Source organism: Herpailurus yagouaroundi, unplaced genomic scaffold (genome assembly GCF_014898765.1).
Source record: "Herpailurus yagouaroundi ecotype Mexico unplaced genomic scaffold, PumYag 197, whole genome shotgun sequence".
In the NCBI taxonomy this organism is placed as follows: domain Eukaryota; kingdom Metazoa; phylum Chordata; class Mammalia; order Carnivora; family Felidae; genus Herpailurus; species Herpailurus yagouaroundi.
The window spans coordinates 11,588,581-11,606,373 of record NW_024412428.1 but is presented as its reverse complement, the minus strand read 5'-3'; the positions used below and the strand labels follow the sequence as shown (position 1 = coordinate 11,606,373).

The window sequence follows — 17,793 nt, the reverse complement described above, 5'->3', positions numbered from 1 at the left end:
ACTGATAGGAATGGTTAAATAACTTGTGATAAATTTGTATAGTGGAATTACTCTACAACTATTAGAAATCATGTTTTTGAAGACTAATGACAAAGTTAACACACAATAAAAATTAATAAAGATACACAACTATTTACAATATGATCTGACTCTAATTATGTAAAATAAAATACACAGGCTACGGTAATAGTGACTACCTGGGTGCGATGACAGGTAATTTTTTCTCTTTACGTATAGTTTCTGTGTTTTTAAAATTTTTTTACAATGAATATATATTACTCTTATAATCAGAAAAATATATATACATAAGAGAAACTATTGTTCTCTAGTTTCTAATTTTAATAATAAGTCCAATTTTTAAAAGAATACCAACAAAAGCTTACCTTTCATGGAAAAAAAATCACACCACCTTTAAAGATGATACATAATACAGTACAACATTTTATTATACACTATAACCCTGTGTCGGCAAGATTAGTTATGCCTGATACGATAGTGGTTTACCTTGCCTGATACGATACTGGCTTATCTATAAAACAAACATTATGATCGTCCACAACTCCAGTGTCATAGAAAGACCCCTGTCTGAAAATCAGCAAAACTTGTTTAAGGGTCATTAAAAGATAAGACCTCATTAGCCCTTTCTAGAAATCAGTAGCATGTTTCAGTGTGAAAGTTCAAAGCAAAACTACTTCAAAGCTAGTTCCACAGAAGGTGCAGCAAAAATAGAAAATAAACCTCAGCGATCACAGAAATAAATCTTCCAGTGTTATCAGACCAAATGCGAACCTAGTAAGAATTTTTAAAAACTCGATTCAAAGAAATCAGGGCACTTTCTAAAGAACAGCAAGTGAAGTCACTCTTCATAGGATGAGTGATTATTTCGTTCTTATTCACTCAGGAAAGGTCACATCATTCATTGAAAGGAGTGCTCTAAAATCAAAGGGTTTCTAATCAAATTAATCATACTGTTGCTCATAATATGCACTTTTTCCTCCTTTCCTCCTCTCCACGCAGTATAATGCATTGCACGATCGGTTTATGCTTCCTGAAGAGTCCAACATCTCATGATTCATATTTATTTTTCTGCAAACATTTAAAGCCCTCTATGTACAGACCCTTGACAAGGCCCCAGTGACACAAAGCCCTCAAGGACCCCAGGGCCTGAAAAGTGCCTTGAAAGTCACATAAAATAAAATTCTACAATTTGCTCTGCTAAGTACATCATTAACCAGATATGTAAATTAATATTAGCAGCATTTGATAGAAACACTGCTTTTAAAAGGAACGTTCTAGCGTAGGGCCCTCTGTCATGTCTCTAATATTCTACCATTTCTTTTTCAAGGGAAACTGGGTCCAACAGAGACCATTAGGCATATCACGGAAGTTTAGAGATGGTTATTTGGGACTTAACTTTTTATTTCCACATTTGTTTTACTTCAAGATAATTTAGGAACGGGCACTGATCTTGCTATTCAATTTCTACAAAAATGTTCCAGAATGGGTCCCACTTCCCATACATTTGTTACAGAATGTGTTGCAGAGATGATGGCCCCTAACCGTCTTTGGTCATCCTCCAAGAAAGAACAAATCCAGGCACTATTCACATTATTCAGTATTTTACAATCACCTATGCTCACTTCCATACCTCTGTCATACGCCACACATTTTTTTTTCTAGAAGTCAGATAAGTGAAATCCAGTCTTACGACACTGAGACGTGCAAATGGTGAACAGCTGATGTGTGCGCATAATCATTTCAAAGTAAATGAATAGGAAAAAGGTCAGGACTACTTGTAACTTCTTTTGCCTTTCTTAGAGTAGTAAAAAATCAGAGAAAGAGAAATAATAAAGGCAAAAAGTAGGAAAGCTATGAAAGCCACTAAAGATTTGCGGGTATGAAAAAAGCCGCATTCGGTGCACAGGGTGAATTCTTCTGGACAAAATCTCCCCAGAGTTTCAGGACCCGAGAAACCATTGCTGTCAATCATTTTCCGATAATGTTTCATGGACGGTTTGGGCTCAAACTGATTTGCAGCATAATGATAGAAGCCAAACTTTGGAGCTGTGCGATCATTGAATGAATAAGCAAAGTATCCACAAAGATTGACACCATCCAATATGTAGGCTAGAAAAACAAAAGGACAGAATAGTTATTAAAATTTTTTGCACGCAGCACTTCACTTTTACACAGCCTTGGTGCATCAGAGAAAATTTCAATACTATTTAATAAATCTAAATTAGGTTTGATCACAACAGGCTTCCTTCATGCGAGGACAAACATTGAGCTACAGTTAACGTAGAAGGTTTTACATAATTAAACCTACTCTGATGTACTTGGGTTAAATCTTCATGCACAATGAAGGAGGTAAGACTGCTGTGAAGCCGTCTGAAATGGGGGACAAGAAAGTCCATGCTTTTATAGGCCCCAGCAGGTGCTAGGCATCCCCCCCGCTAGGGTCTTCGACTTTTAGCTAAACTCCATTATCCTGAGGGGAAAATACTAACTCTCTCTTGGACTTTTTCAGTGTGGCAAGGAATGGATAGCAAGCACTTTGCTTCCCAGGTGACAGTGGGTGTATTCGTTTGAGGGTGCCTATGGAGTACCACGCCCTCGCGTGACATACGCTTCGAGGGGCTGCTGTTTCCGGGGCTCCTTACCTTTCAGAGCTTCATTTACATAATTTTGCATGTAATACACCCTCAGCTTGTCTTGCGCTGCCTGCGGATCATCGTCTATGCCGTTGGATATTATATACATGGGGAGGTCTCCGTACTTCAACTTCAGCCAGTTGAGAATTTTGCGTAAGCCCCAGGGCACTACTGCCACCTGACTGGGGGAGTTGAGCCACGTGATGTCGGTCATTTCCTGCACCTCCAGGTAATCGTTGTATTTCATTGGATCTTCTTTTTCCCAGTCGACGAGGATGGTGGTGTAATGGCTTACGGCCAGGAAGTCGAAAGAACCCCGGATTAGCTTTTTTTCATCTTCAGTGAAATAAGGTAGAAGGAAATTGTTTCTCTGCGTGAGCCAGTCCCTCATCACACGCGGATAATCCCCAGAGCCGAAAATGGGCTCGGCCAGCCAGCCAATGTCAAATTCCAAAACTCTCTCTGCCACTTCTTTGTCCTTTTGGGAGAAAGGGCAGGCCGGCTCTATCCAGTCGGCCTGCAGGGCTATGGATATTTTCCCCTTCTGAGAGCCCCGAAAGTTTTCATCGTACACGCGCCAGGCCAACGCGTGAGCCTTCAGAAGATTGTGCCCCGCGCTGTAGGTCATGTTCCGTGTGTACGGCTCGCCCATCGTGATCCAGAACTTGACGTGGTGGCCGAGATCCTTGAAGCACAGCCGGGCGTACTCTGCAAAAGCCGAGGCGGTGTGGGGGTTCTCCCAGGCTCCGTGCTTGGCCAGGGGCCGCGGCAGCCCTTGGTGCGGGGCCGCGGGTCGCCAGAGCGCCACCACCGGGGTGATGTTGGCGCGCACGAGCTCGCTGACCACGCAGCGGTAGTAGTCGAGGACCGTGTGGTTCACCTGGGACTGGTTGCCCAGCGGCAGGATCAGGGCCCAGTCCAGGGAGAAGTGAAAATGGGAAACGTGCATCTCCTGGAGTAAGGCTATCTGGGGCCGGATGGCAGCGAAGTCCACGCAGTAGGACTTCCGCTTCTTGGTCACAACCCCGTCCACCTTAATTAGCCTCTTACTGTGGTGGACGTCCCACAGGTAAACGTTCGGGTCGGTAAACTGAGACAGAGTGGTGTCCACCTGCCAGCAGAGGAGTAAGCGTTAGCTTCACGAAATCCCACGCAATCCCTTCGCGAAAGTAACAAGCAAGAGGGGCAAAAATAGAGCCTCCCTACCCATTTCAACCATTCCTCCCAAGTCGTTAAGTTCCTGGAAAAAACAAAAACAACAACAACAACAAAAAAAAACACATTCCACTCTTTGATGCCTATTTGTTTTACCCCTAGCTCTAACTCTTGATCATTTCAGATGACAATGTTTCTCACACACCTCTGGTCTGTGTTAAGCAAGCATGTTTGAACGATTGCATTTTAATATTAAAAAAAACTACTAATATTATGAGACTCCCAAATTAAAAAAAAAAAAATGGATGAAGAGATAAAGCCTAAAACCTGAGTTAGAATCAGAAAATGCAGAATGGTATGTAAAATATTAAATCATGGGGGCACCTGGGTGGCTCAGTCAGTTAAGCGTGGGACTCCTGGTTTCGGTCAGGTCATGATCTCACGTTTCCTGAGTTCGAGCCCCGTGAGAGGCTCTGCGTTGACAACACAGAGCCTGCTTAGGATCCCCTGTCTCTTCCTCTCTCTGCCCCTCCCCCCCCAAAATAAACTTTAAAAAGTATATTTTAAAAGATTTAAAAAATTAAACTAAATTGTACGTCTTAAAATCATGTTCCAAACTGAAGTTTGCTGTAGGTAGAGACCATGCTAAAAACCAGTGACTGTTGCTTTTTATTGCCTTTAGTGTCAAAGACTGGATTTAACCAATTCAATCTGATGGTAAAAGTGATAGAGAATGTGGTAATGAGGAACGATGTTGTCATTTCCACATATCGGGCTATTTTAACATAGTTTTTAAGTTCTTCTACATTATTTTTCTGTGATGATCATGACAATAATGGTTGTCAATCATCTGATCCATAAGCCTCCAAAATGGAAAGAAGTATTTAGGAAGAGCAGATGCGTTGTAAAACTGAAATCATAAAACCCTCCCTCCACGTGTAAACCATGGAGGAAAATGCAAACTGAAAGTTCATCCCAAGGAACCACTTGATGGAACCAGTTTTCTCCTCAGAAACAGTCCTGTTCAAACAGGCCCCTTGGTTTGACCCTCTGTATGCAAGCTGGGGTCTAACTCCGTTTAGGGACCTCTAGCAGTTTTGTTGCATTTTGCGGGCCTGAGTTGCTGTTCCTCTGGAGGGGTCAGTGCTGTGTTTACAAAGGAAAAGTAATAAAAACCCAGCGTGTCAGAGGGAAATTGCTTTCTCTGGAGAACCGTCTCTTGTAGATCACCCACGCATGCGTGTCCCCTAGTACGGTGGGAATGCTGTGAGAAGTATTTTTCCACTGTGATGCACCCACAAATCTTGTTTCCTCAGCTTTGCAAGAGAAAATATTTGCATGCTCTTTTGAAGTGAAAGTGTTCATAGCTTGAAGGAATTCTTTGGCTTATTTTTATAGAGCTCTGAGTTGACTAAATTTATACATTTTCTACCACAATTTTTCCAAAACAGCAGGTTTTATTCAGTCCATCTGCAAATAAATATGAGAGACTAAGGTACAATTTCTGGGGGGAGGGGGGAAGGGGGAGGCGGGGATCTGTTTCTTGAAACTACAGGATGCTTAGAAATAAGTACTTAGGCACAATTCTATCTAACCTCCATTAATTTGTCAACTTTTCTTAATAAAAAAATGAAAAAATTAAGGGCAGCCTTTCAGAAATGGATATAAAGTATATATTTCGTTTATCGTGGAAGAAACCTCCTATTAGTGGCCAATGTTAAACAGGCTTTCTGTCCCCAGCATGTGGCAGGTTCTGTACCTAGATTTACTATGAGCATTAGTGGTTGTCCAGGGACACTGACCCTGGGAGTCACTGAAATACCAGCCAGGAGGGAAAAGATAACTTTCAATGGTTTAAAAATTACTTCTCAGGACTTTAATTCAATGTATGAAAAGTATAGAGAACAGCTTGTAAATGAAAACCTAGGCACACACTCCTCAGAACTGCCCTAATTTCACTTTGTCGGTTAGGAAGTTCCCTCAGGAAGGGGCCCTGCCAAAATAATGCCAAGCTCAAGGTGAAAAGCAGGAAGAACAAAACAGCAGTGACAACCTTTTCCCACTAGAGAGCTTCTGGAGAAGTTCCCCCACCGAGGGTCTGAGAGTGAGTTGTTTTGTGTTTGGCTGGGTCGGTGTGGGAGAGACTGGGGAGCTCCAGTGGGTGGAGGAACAGAGGACCCCCCCCCCCCACCAACCACCACCACCACCACCACGACCCCGGAAGTGATGAAGTAAAATGGCAATGCAGCCTCAGGGGAAGGGTCCAGGGCTAATGTCTCGTTGGCATCAGATCAAATTTTAAAACAACGGCCCCCGAGGGGTAGAAAAAGCAATTCTCTCCCCATCTGCCTTCCTCCTCACTGCCATACTTGTTGCATCTGCCTAGAGTTTCTCTGCTCTCTTGAGGAAATAGGTGGTCCTCTTAAAACCTTCTCACTACTTACCCGTTCCCAAGGCAAACACAGTCCTGGGGTGGGGAGCAGAGCAGGAGGGAAGGAGTCCCCTCCAATGTGCAGTCCCTCCCAAGTTCACACTGCCTGCACAGAGATGCTGGCGGAAAACTGAAGCGGGAACTACCTGCCCTGCTATTAGACATCAAGGCGGAGCATGAGCCCTCAGTGACCAAGGGCACAGAGCCTGGCAGAGAGCGGGGCCTGGCACAAGGTCATGAGAGAGAACAAAGACCAGGGACTAACCCGTCCAGAGCACAAATACAGGGGAGGGAGGAAGGATGGGGAGCCCATCTCACCAGCCACTTCTGCACCTCCAGACCCTATTTGAAGCCCACTGTCGTTCCCACTTGCAGGAGAGAAATTAGGAAAAGGAGGTAGGAGCAGAGGCTGAGGGAGGAGAGAGAAGGAGGGCGGAAAACCCCAAACCCAACAGGGCAGAGCTACGCTCAGACATCCTGGCTAATACATGTCCCTCAGTCGCCTTTTAAATGTAAGAAGGGATTTAAGACTGAGACTTAAAGCTAAGCTTTTTCTTAAATGTTTGCTTATTTTGGGGGGAGGGGGCATGCACAATCAGGGGAGGGGCAGAGAGAGAGAGGGAGACACAGAACCCGAAGCAGGTTCCAGACTCTGAGCTGTCAGCACAGAGACTGACACGGGGCTCGAACCCGTGAGATCATGACCTGAGCCGAAGTTGGAAACTTAACTGACTGAGCCACCCAGGTGCCTTAAAACTAAGTCTTTTAAACTGAGGTCTTCAAAAGACCTAAGAATAATACAACCCAGCAAAAAATGTATGAAGGAATGTGTTATTTATTTCCTTATAAAGGACTGCCATTTGATGTTTACAAGAAAATAGCAACCCAGCTCAACTAAAAGACCCTCCCTCAGATCCAACCATTCTTCCAAATACTTGTTTTGAACTGAAGGGTAACAGAATATGCCACCCCAAAATGTGACCGTAGTTCAGGGCCTGCCACCCCAAAATATGCCCCTCTGGTATACTATTTTGAGCTGTAGGCACTCGAATAATAACATGCAGGGAAAGGCTTTCTCTGAACTCCCCTTACCTGCCTAAAGACAGATGCTCCAGAAGGAACTCTGTTCTCATCAATCCCTCCCAGGAGTTTCATCACCCAGGGAAGATCGAGACACGTCACAGGAGACCAGAGGCCACAAGACCCAGACAGACTTTGTCAGAAACTCTTGTGGCTCCCATCTATCCTTCTAAGGGCCCATCCATCTTTCCTAAAAATTGCTTATTCTTCCCTAAGAGACATGTATCCCACCTCTGCTTCCAGCTTTTTCTATTAAGCTGGTATTTAAGCCTGAATTCTAAGTCACCTCAAGGACTTAACTCATTTTTGTCTGAGTATCTCCCATGTATATATCAGGTACACATGTTAATATACTCCTGCTTGTGTTTCTCTTTTTAGTCTGTTTTTAATTTTCCCTATAATTAAAGAGCTCAGAAGGGTAGAGGGAAAGTGATTTTCCTCTCCTACTGCACCAGTGAGTTGGCTAGAAGCATCCGACAGCATGCTAAGTGCCAAATGCCTTTGCTTGTCTATGGATACCACACTTTGTCTCTGCCTCTTATTTTAATATTTATTTATTTTGAGAGAGAGGGAGTGTGTGTGTGTGTGCAAGTGGTGGAAGGGCAGAGAGAGAGAGAGAGAGAGAGTTCCAAGCAGGCTGGTGCTGTCAGCATGGAGCCCAACACAGGCTAGAACTCACGAACTGTGAGATCATGACCTGAGTGATCACCACCTGAACCAAAATCAAGATTCGGATGCTTAACCAGCTGAGCGGCCCAAGCGCCCATGTCTCTGTCTTGATTTCTATTTTCACACTCAGACTTTTCAACAACACCCCACCAGCACCTGCTCACTTAACACCATGCTCCATGCACTCTATTATATTATTTGTACATCAATCATTTTCCCTCAGTAGACCTCTATGAGGTTTTTTGTTTGTTTGTTTGTTTGTTTGTTTTGGTTTTGAGACAGGGTGCAAATAAGCGAGGGCAGAGAGAGAGGGAGAGAGAGAGAATCCCATGAGGTGCAGAGAGAGAGAGAGAGAGAGGAGAGGGGCTCACCCGAAGCAGGGCTTGTGTTCACCTGAAGCGGGGCTCAAGCTTACCTTATGTGGGACTCTAAATCACGAGCTGTGAGATCATGACCTGAAGCAAAGTCAGATGCTTAACGAACTGAGCCACCCAGGCGCCCAGCAGTAGACATCTTTGAAATCAGGGGTCAATCTTACCCATGTCAGTGTGCACTCCCCTCAACGGAGCATCCCCAGCAATGAACACAGGGCTTTGTGCATGCTAAGCATCCAATAAGTGCCTCCTAAAATAGTCCATCAAGCTCCAGAAAACAAATTCCTTTAAAATTGGAAAGTTAAAAATATACTGAGGATTAACTAAGTAGTAAGTGCTCAATAAATATTGGTTGACCATTTTGAAGAACTTCCTTACCCTTTCGATAACTAGTTCTAGAAATGAAACTTCAAGCAGTGAACCATTGGAGCAAGAGTTTTCACCGCTTGAGATGCTTCTGCAACAGGGTGCAGCTAAGCCCCGGCAGGGCTCTGCCTAATGTTCCTGCCTCAGACTCAGCAGCTCCACTGAGATCTCAGAAAATTTGAAGTTGTTTGTCCTATCTTGTTTATGGAAAAACTCATAAACAAGTTCTTCCAAAACCACTGTATTAAAAGGGAGTATTTTTATCTTTTTACTATCTTTTCAGATATTAAATATTCATATATTTTAAATCTGTTCCTCCTTTGGGACTGATTTAAAGTGCAAGATGAAGCTAGGAAGATTTGTGGAGAGAAGGGTGCAATGTTCCAAATTGTGCCCTTAATGTTCTCATTAAGGAATCACGTCTGGCCCAAAGAATGGACAATGTGTCATGACAACCTAATAAGGAAGCACTACTTACTAGCGATAGGGCTTGGTGAGACTGCTGATTGGTTTTGTCAGCTGACTTACTTGAATGTAGTTGTCAACAATTCCCCAAGCAAAGTCACAGGGAAATGTCCCTTCTAGAGGTTGATTTTCAGGTAAAGGAGGGAAGCCATTTTTCTCTATCAGCTTTTGGTAGAACAAGGCTGAAGATTTCGGCAACAGTTTCTTATCCTGGCTTAGAAAGTCAACATAGAAGAGTCCACGCCTGATGCTGTAACCTCTGTGCCATTCGAAGCCATCCATAAGGGACCAGGCCGTGTACCCAATGACGTCCACCCCATCCAGCCTAATGGCTGCAAAGAGAAGAGAGGACAAGAACAATGTGACCCCTAGCCAGGCACTGGCCTCATGTGTCAAGAGCATTTGAAGGGTTTACTACTTACGGAAATAAGTTGCGTATAATGGTCGCTGTTTGGTAAACCAATGACTTTCTTACTAATAAAAGGCTGTCACACTTGGGTAATTCTACAAACAAATGTCTTCACCAACATGCTTATCTCCAGTATGTTTTTACTTGGAATATTTTTATTTCCAGTAGGTGTTCTTTGGGCCTGAGATGATGGTCTTGCTCCATTTTCTATCCTAGCATTGTGCTTGCCACAATAAGTGAACACAATCTTTAAAAGAATAAACTACTTAATATTTTCTTCAGAAAGGGTTGATATTCTTTTTTCTTTAAAAATTGTTTTATTCAGTGCAAATAATAAGAACCCAAAAACATGTACAGAGATCTAGATGTCCTGGGATTCACTTAATCCTTAATATAATCTAAAATTCTAGAGTACTAACTCTGAAAGTCAAGTGTTTTCACACATTATAACCCAGTTTCTCATTTTCAAAATGAGTTAAAAATGAATTTAAGTTCCTCAAGTCCCCAAATGAGAAAGGTGTTACATAAGTGCATTTCTACTATTGCCAAAATGAATTTCTTCATTACAATTAAAATCTATAAATTCACATAGTTTATTACAGATCATCTGAAAGATTTTCCTGTTGCTTTCAGCAAGAAATTAGAATTTTATCCCCAATCCTACCTTTTAAGGTTTCCATTACGAATTTTTTGAGGTAATACATATATTTGGCGTCGTCTCTCTTAGTGGTCCCTGAGACAAACCAGCCATTTTCCACAATAAATATTTGAGGGTGGTTATATTCAAGGTCAATCCAAGAAAGGAGTTGCCTCAGGCTGGGAGATTCTAACTGGCGGAACTTCATGTGGGGGTCCAATAGTTGAAAACTCAAGGTTGGTCCAAAAGAAAGAGCAAAAAAGTCAGCTGTTCCCTTAATGAACTTTTTCTCAGCTTCAGTAAAATCAGGCAGAAGACGTGAAAGATTATTCTTCATGCTCTCAGGATAGTCACCATCAATAAATATGGGTTTGGCAAACCAGCCTAGTACAAAGTCAAGAGACTTTTGACATTCTTTGATGCTGTGGTCGGTCATTCTTCGAGGATTGATCCAGTGGGAGCTTAGGGCGATGGAGACCTGGCCTCCCTGAGTTGGACGGAAAGAAGTATTGTAGAGATGCCAGATTTTGGCATGAGCCTATAAAAGAAAAGCCATGGTGAATTTATCTCTGCGAGAAGAAATATGTAATACATTTCTGAATCGTCAACTCTATTGGTGTCTGTTTCACATCAAGCCTAACTTAATGAATCACCCCACAATGTAAAAGTCACCTGGAAACAATAAATTATTTCAGGGGTAGGTCAGCCCACAGCGAGCTGCTACCACGACTGGAATTATTTCTATTGGTTTTCAGTAGCCAGTGGAAAATGTGAATTTCTTGTCTCGAAGTCATTATTCATACTTTGAGAAGTTAATGAAATAAGAATTTGTTATAATATCTTACTACTTAATTGACTTTGGATTATGTAATTTTTAATTAATAGGCTTCGTGAAAAGAACCAATCCTGGATTATGATCACACCAGGAATTTCTAAATAGGATTATATATTCTTTATCCTAAGAGACTGGGAGTTTTCGAGGTGACTCAAGTTGTTGGAGTCAATTTGATATTTTGTATTCGTCTCTGACAGCTAAAATTCTAACACGTGTCCCTTTATTCTTAATTTTTATTCTTCCCTGAGAAGAATCAGCACAATAAAGTAAAGGGCCAACTCCAATATCTAGCCTCGGCCCACCCTCTGGAACTCTGGGACAGTGTTGGTTCGCACAGGACCCAGAAGTGCGAGGGTACGAGCCAAGAGCAAGAATCACCCAAACTTGGCTTTGAGGAGATCAGCTGTCCATAGTTAGTCAGCACTCAGCTGGGAGTTTCCTACAGCAATGAAATGGGCTTTGCTTAAGATTAACTTTATACTCCCATAAAATCTTGCTGACTTCTGATATCTCATTTTCGCTTGTTTTCTTTGTATTTATGAAGACCAGTGAGGATTACAGGGTTTTTCCTCCCTTATTTGAATTTTCTCTTCACTTTTGAATTCCTTGATTTACTCTCCATATTTTTCTACAAACACAAGGGCTGTTTATTGGCCTTTTACTCCCCTAATATATCCTCCTTGAAAACCTCATTCCAGTTCTCTGTTTGACTCATATTCTCCAAAATGATCATGCCAATTTCATCCCGCTCCCTGGGCCTGAAGAAGCTCTTTCAGTATGCCAAATATGCTCTTCATTTTCCCTAAATATTCTTCTCGTGGTTCATTTCAGTGCAGGTGTCCAAGAATGATCTTATCACTGTTCTTATGAGTTCAGCCAAATATTTCAGTGGAATAAAATAGTTTATGTCTAACTTTCATTTTTAGTTTCTTAGTAAATATCTACTATGTTTCATTCCACTGAATATATTTTTTCATGACCTGAAGCATCTACCCATATGCTAAGAAGGAAAGGGAGAATAAAAGATTGATCAGAAGAATAGTAGCATTCACCCATGTGGTTCGGCGGGGGGGCTCAGTCGTGCTACGCTGCTGGTCTTGTGGTGTCCCCCACCTTTATCTTCCTCCCCTCCACCACCCGATTTCTCTCTTCCCCATTGTCAAGACATCTCATCATGTCGCTTAACAGTTAAATAGAAAAGAAAAGGAACATCTCAGGCTAGTCCTCAGAATGTCAGATCAGGGCACTTTCTTAACTTGGCCCAACTGAGGCCCACAGGCACTCGTGTTCTAAGTCTAACAGACACACCTCAACAGACCAGCTGCTGTGATAGAAATAAGAGGCCAGGCAAGAGTGACAGCAACCCAAGAACTTCCTAATCTGGGTCAGTTTTGCAGGTAGCAGAAGTAGGAGTCCTACCATAGAATAGCCTACACTAATGGACCACTCCTCTGACCTTGGATATTTTGACATGGTGCAGAGGAAGCCTGGCTAGGAAACCAATGCCCTGGGCCACACAGAAATGTACACGTGGTCTCTAATGTCAGATAAACTTCCTGCCCTGTCACATTTTTGGGTGCCTTTAACCACACTACCTAACCTGGCAGGTGAGACTAACTTCCTTGCGTCTTTCACAGAGATGTTATGACAATTAAATAATTTACATAAAACACCTAACACAGAGTCTGCATTCAGTAAGGTCTCCATGAATGCTTACTCCTTCTCTCCTCAAAGGATGAACAGGAAAAAAAAAAAAAAAAAAAAGGAAAGCATAACAGGTCCAGGGAATATCACCTGCTAAGGAATTCAGCCCAAGAGCACCCAAGTGAGGTACTGATGCCACCTGGGGTTTGGATTAGAAGAGGCTTAGGGCTTAGGTTGGCATCCCATCTCCCCCTTCCATTACCAGTGTGAGCCTCAGGTACTTCTCAGTATCAATGGGGATAGCATCTATTCTCCTGCAAGGACACGATGGGGATCATGTGATATGATGCAAGTAAAAATGTCTATTAAGGGGGCACCTGGGTGGCTCAGTCGGTTAAGCGTCCGACTTCAGCTCAGGTCACGATCTCACAGACCGTGAGTTCAAGCCCCGCATCGGGCTCTGGGCTCAGAGTCTGGAGCCTGCTTCCGGTTCTGTGTCTCCCTCTCTGTCTGCCCTTCCCCCGTTCATGCTCTGTCTCTGTCTCAAAAATAAACGTAAAAAATTAAAAAAAAAAATGTCTACTAAGTAGTTTATTATTTTATAGAAGTATATATTTGCAGCATTGGGAAGTTGATGGTTAATTTTATGTGTCAATTTGACTGGACTTAGGTCCCCCCAGATAGCTGGTAAAATGCTTGTCAAGGGTTTAGCTAAACTATGCCATGGTAATGCTGCCTCAGCAGCCATTTTGTTTGGCCATGCAGCCTTGAGGGACCTTGACCTGACATCAGCCCCTCCTGCAAGTGCATGCCCTAGACAGCAGCCTGCAGGGTCACAATCAAATTTAAGGTCCTGACATGACCTCCCTAACCGCCCTTGTGATCCAGAATCGACCCTTGCTCCCAGCCCCTGTATGCCTTATGGGCCCTTTAGATAGACCACCATGGAGCTTACTAAAATCCTCTTTCTGGTTTGAATTGACCAATCTGGCCCTTGCCTAAGAACCCTAATCAAGCCATGTATTTGGGTTCTGCCTCTCTCTTTGTCTGTACTCTGCCTTGACCTCCCCATGTGGCCCCTTAAGGCCGAGTACTTCCTCCAGGACCTGTGAGTAACAGACTTCTCTATTTCAAGTTCTCTTGTGCTGTTGTTGAACTGGGGCTCACCATACAGCACTATGCTCCACTTAACAAATGTTAATTTAACAAAACCATAACAACATTATTTCAGGGTGTGTCTATGAGGGTATTTCTGGAAGAGATTAGCATTTGAATAGGAAGGCTGAGTAAAGGAGACCACCCTCACCAATGTGGACTGCCATCAACCCATGCATTGAGGGGCTGAAGAGAACCAAAAAGGGAAGGAAGGGTGAACTGTTTTTCTGGAGATTGCAAACAAATATAGAAAGCATCTTGGATGTCACTTGTCTTAACCACTCACCCTACTCCCCAAACCCCTACTTGATCTGTTATTTGACTGCTCTCCACCACAGCCCAACTTGGTGGTCATCCCACTCATGGAGGCCCTCCCACCCTCACCCCCACCCAACCTGCCACACTGGGCTGCATGTCCCTCCTCTGGGTGCTCTCTGAGTTTCAGGCATACCTCTCTTGCATCTACTGCAGGTAATGATGCCTTCCTCCCCAGACTGAGCTCCCTGGCTTCCGTCATCCCCTTCCATTGCCTGTTAAACTGAACTGAACCCTGCTTCATTCACCTTCATTCCATTTTCTGATGGTAGATTTGAGTAGTTGACTACTGTAAGGCAAGGTGTGGGACGGTCACTACTTAAGGTGTGGCAACAACTAAGGACGATTAAGAGGGACACATGGTTATGTTTGGTTTTGCATTGCTTTCTAATTATTCCAGGTACATTAATCTTACAAACCTGTTATTTTAAGATTGACATTTAATAAAGCTATTGACATAGACTCAGGGAAGTAATTAAGGGTGTATGTAAGAGTGTTTATCTATGAACTATTTCCAATAGCGAAATATTGAAACAATTGAAATGTCCAATATTCAAATACATTCACACCCATACGTGCATTTTTTAACACATTATGGTATGACTAAAGATATACTACTATTCAGACATTATAAACAATACGGAAGAACGTCCATTTACATGTTAAAACTGTTTCTAAAATACTAACTGAACAGAAAAGCAGGCCACAAAGTAGTAAGTAGAGTTTAACAGAATTTTTTATTAAAGGAAAACACATACAAATCTGAAATGATTTATAAGTTGTTAAAAGAGCTTTTGTAGCAGGATTGTGGGTGGTATAATTCTCTTCAATTTGCTTATCTATATTTTTTCATTTCCTACCATACACATGTATTGCTTTAGAGTTTTGTTTTTTTTTTTTCAGTTAAAATTTAAATATGAAAAATAGCTCATAGGAGCTGGATGGCTGGCCCTGCTGAACTGTCCATGATAGTAATTTGAAAGCCGTGATCTCAATAACCCCTGCCTAATTTTTCTTTGTTGTGCCTATGGTCTCTGCCTCAAGTCCTGAATCCTGGGTGCATGGAACCCTCCACGAAGGTCTGAAATCGCTAGGCTCCCATGCCTTCATGGGTGCATCTCTCTCAAGTTTTCCTACCCCCAGTCCCTCCAGTTCCACCCCACTTCAAAACTCAGCTCAGACATCACCCTTCTGGGAAGTCTTCCCTGACATCTTCCCTCTCTCTGCCCTGAAGTGTCCACTCCATGTGTCTCCACAGCTGCCCTCTATTAAAAGACCTTCACCATATTGGGTTGCATTCATTCAAGTATCTAGATTGTAGGTGTTTCCAAGTCTTTGACTAGGTCTTTTATGTGTCTATTCCCAGATTCTAGCAAAGTGTCTGGGGCAGAATACGTATAACAAACAGATATGGAGGAATGAAGGCTGGCAGTGAAAACCAGACCAAAGAGTGTCGACACAAGCGAACATTTTTCTGAGCCAGAACAGGAAAACTCTCATCACATACCCTGGTTGTATTTTATTTCTGAGACCTTGAAAGACAGAAAACTTTCAGGTGCACACCATCACAAAAATAAATTAGAATGGATTTGGCATAGTAGGCTCTTAAGAATAATACTGCATAGTCCCAAGATGTGCTAATGATCTAATGTGGGGCATATGACACAGTGTATAATGTCCTCTCCACTTCCTTCTTAACCTCATTGTTGATTTTGCAATCTATGTTCTGAAAAATCTAAGAAAAAAAATTAATCTTATATTTCTTTCTGCCAATCAGCTAGTATCACCACATTTTAGAAGTCAACTGAAATATTCTGAATTCCATAAACACATATAAACATTTTCTCTCTGGTTAAATGACTCCTTGTCATTTACCTATTTGTACCCTTCACAGAGCTCAATGAAAACTTTCACACAAACTGGGTATTTAAAAAATAGTGAGGGACAGGAAACGTGGGAGATGAACCCCACGTCCACTCCAGCATTCTACCATGGTTCGGTTTCCAGACTTGGATGAGGGAAATGAAGCCCAAGCAACACACAGCAGCACTGCTGAGCTGAGAAGGCAGAGCTCAGTGATACGGGCTGCTGAAGATCCACATGTCGAAGAGAAGGGCACAGAGGGAGGGCCCAGATTTCTGCATGAGGATTTCCCGGCAGTCCTTGGCTAACTATGAAGAAGACGAGATTCTGCAGGGCTTCACAAAGAGCAGACGCCACAGGTCTGAGAGCTGAATACAAAAGGCTGTACCTAGAGAGCCACAATAGAGAAACATGGCTGAATACTTCAGACATTCAACCGAAATCCATAAAGGTCATACGTGAGGAATAAGGACAAAATTAAGACACACCAGCTCTAACAAAGACTACATCCAAGCTTAGTGGGTTCAAGAGAATCCTTGGTAAAGTAATTGCCTGGCAGAGCAAAATGCCACACCCTTTAAAGGAAGTGGCATAAGCCAGACTTCCTATCATGTGTTAGTTATATTGTCCAGGCATAATAAAAAAAATTACTAGACATTGAAAAAGCAAGAAAATAAAAATCTTTTTTAAAAAAATCAAAAGGACAGAAACCAAAGCCAAGATGACCCAAAAGAATTTTAAGATAGCTATTACAAGTGTGTTCGAAGATTTCAAGAAAAAGATAGATATAAAAAGTGAGCGAATGTGGAATAACAGCATATAACAACAGAGAAATGGAAACTCAAAGAAAGCATGACAATTCTAGAACTGAAAAGTAAAATATATAAAATGAAAATTTTATCAAAGGGGATTAATAATATTAATTCTACATAGACTATATAATTAGAGTGAATAATCTCTATTTTAAAATTTTTTCATGTTTCTTTATTTTTGAGAGAGAGAGAGAGAGACAGAGCGCGAGCAGAGAGAGAAGGAGACACAGAATCTGAAGCAGACTCCAGGCTCTGAGTGTCAGCACAGAGCTCAGAGCAGGGCTTGAACTCATGAACTGTGAGATCATGACCTGAGCCAAAGTCGGATGCTTAACCGACTAAGCCACCCAGGTGCCCCAGGATGAATAATCTTTAAAGAAACCACAAAAATATATTAAATGTTTACTTTAAAAGCCAGTAGGATAACAAAAATGAAATACTAAAAAATATTTGATTCACCTAGAAGAATGCTTAAAGAAAGATACAAACAAAAACCAATGAAATAAACAGAAAGCAAACAGCAAAATGGTAAACACAAACCCAATCATATCAATAATTACTCAAATGAAAATAGACTAAATGCTCCGAGTAAAAGACAGATAGTGTCTGCTGCTGACAGCACAGAGCCTGCTTAGGATTCTCTCTCTCTCTCTCTCTCTCCCTCTGTCTCTGCCCCTCCCCACTCAAGCTCATGTGCATGTGCCCTCTCTCTTTCTCTCTCTCAAAATAAATAAATAAACTTAAAAAAAAAAAAAACCACAAACTCTAACCCCAGGTAATTTCACTAGTGAGTTCTATCAAAGACTTAAGGAAAAAATATACCAATTCCACAAAAATTCATTTAGAAAATAGAGGAGAGGTCGTTCTCAATTCAACTTGTGAAGTTAGTATAACAGTGGTGTAAAAATCTGCCAAAAAATTTAAGAAACGAA

The 17,793-nt window shown here is 42.1% G+C and overlaps 1 protein-coding gene across 1 annotated transcript in view; it reads right to left on the bottom strand.

Moving 5' to 3' along the window:
• Positions 1–418: 418 nt before the first annotated feature.
• Positions 419–17,793, bottom strand: part of KL (klotho) — a 104,922-nt gene continuing 87,547 nt past the window's right edge. The window contains exons 10-13 of the mRNA XM_040447940.1: positions 10,265–10,775; positions 9,255–9,523; positions 2,661–3,762; positions 419–2,127 (exon numbers count right to left, since the gene is read on the bottom strand). Coding sequence (XP_040303874.1) covers positions 1,790–2,127; positions 2,661–3,762; positions 9,255–9,523; positions 10,265–10,775 — 2,220 coding nt within the window. The 3' untranslated portion in view covers positions 419–1,789. The remainder of the gene's footprint in view (positions 2,128–2,660; positions 3,763–9,254; positions 9,524–10,264; positions 10,776–17,793) is intronic.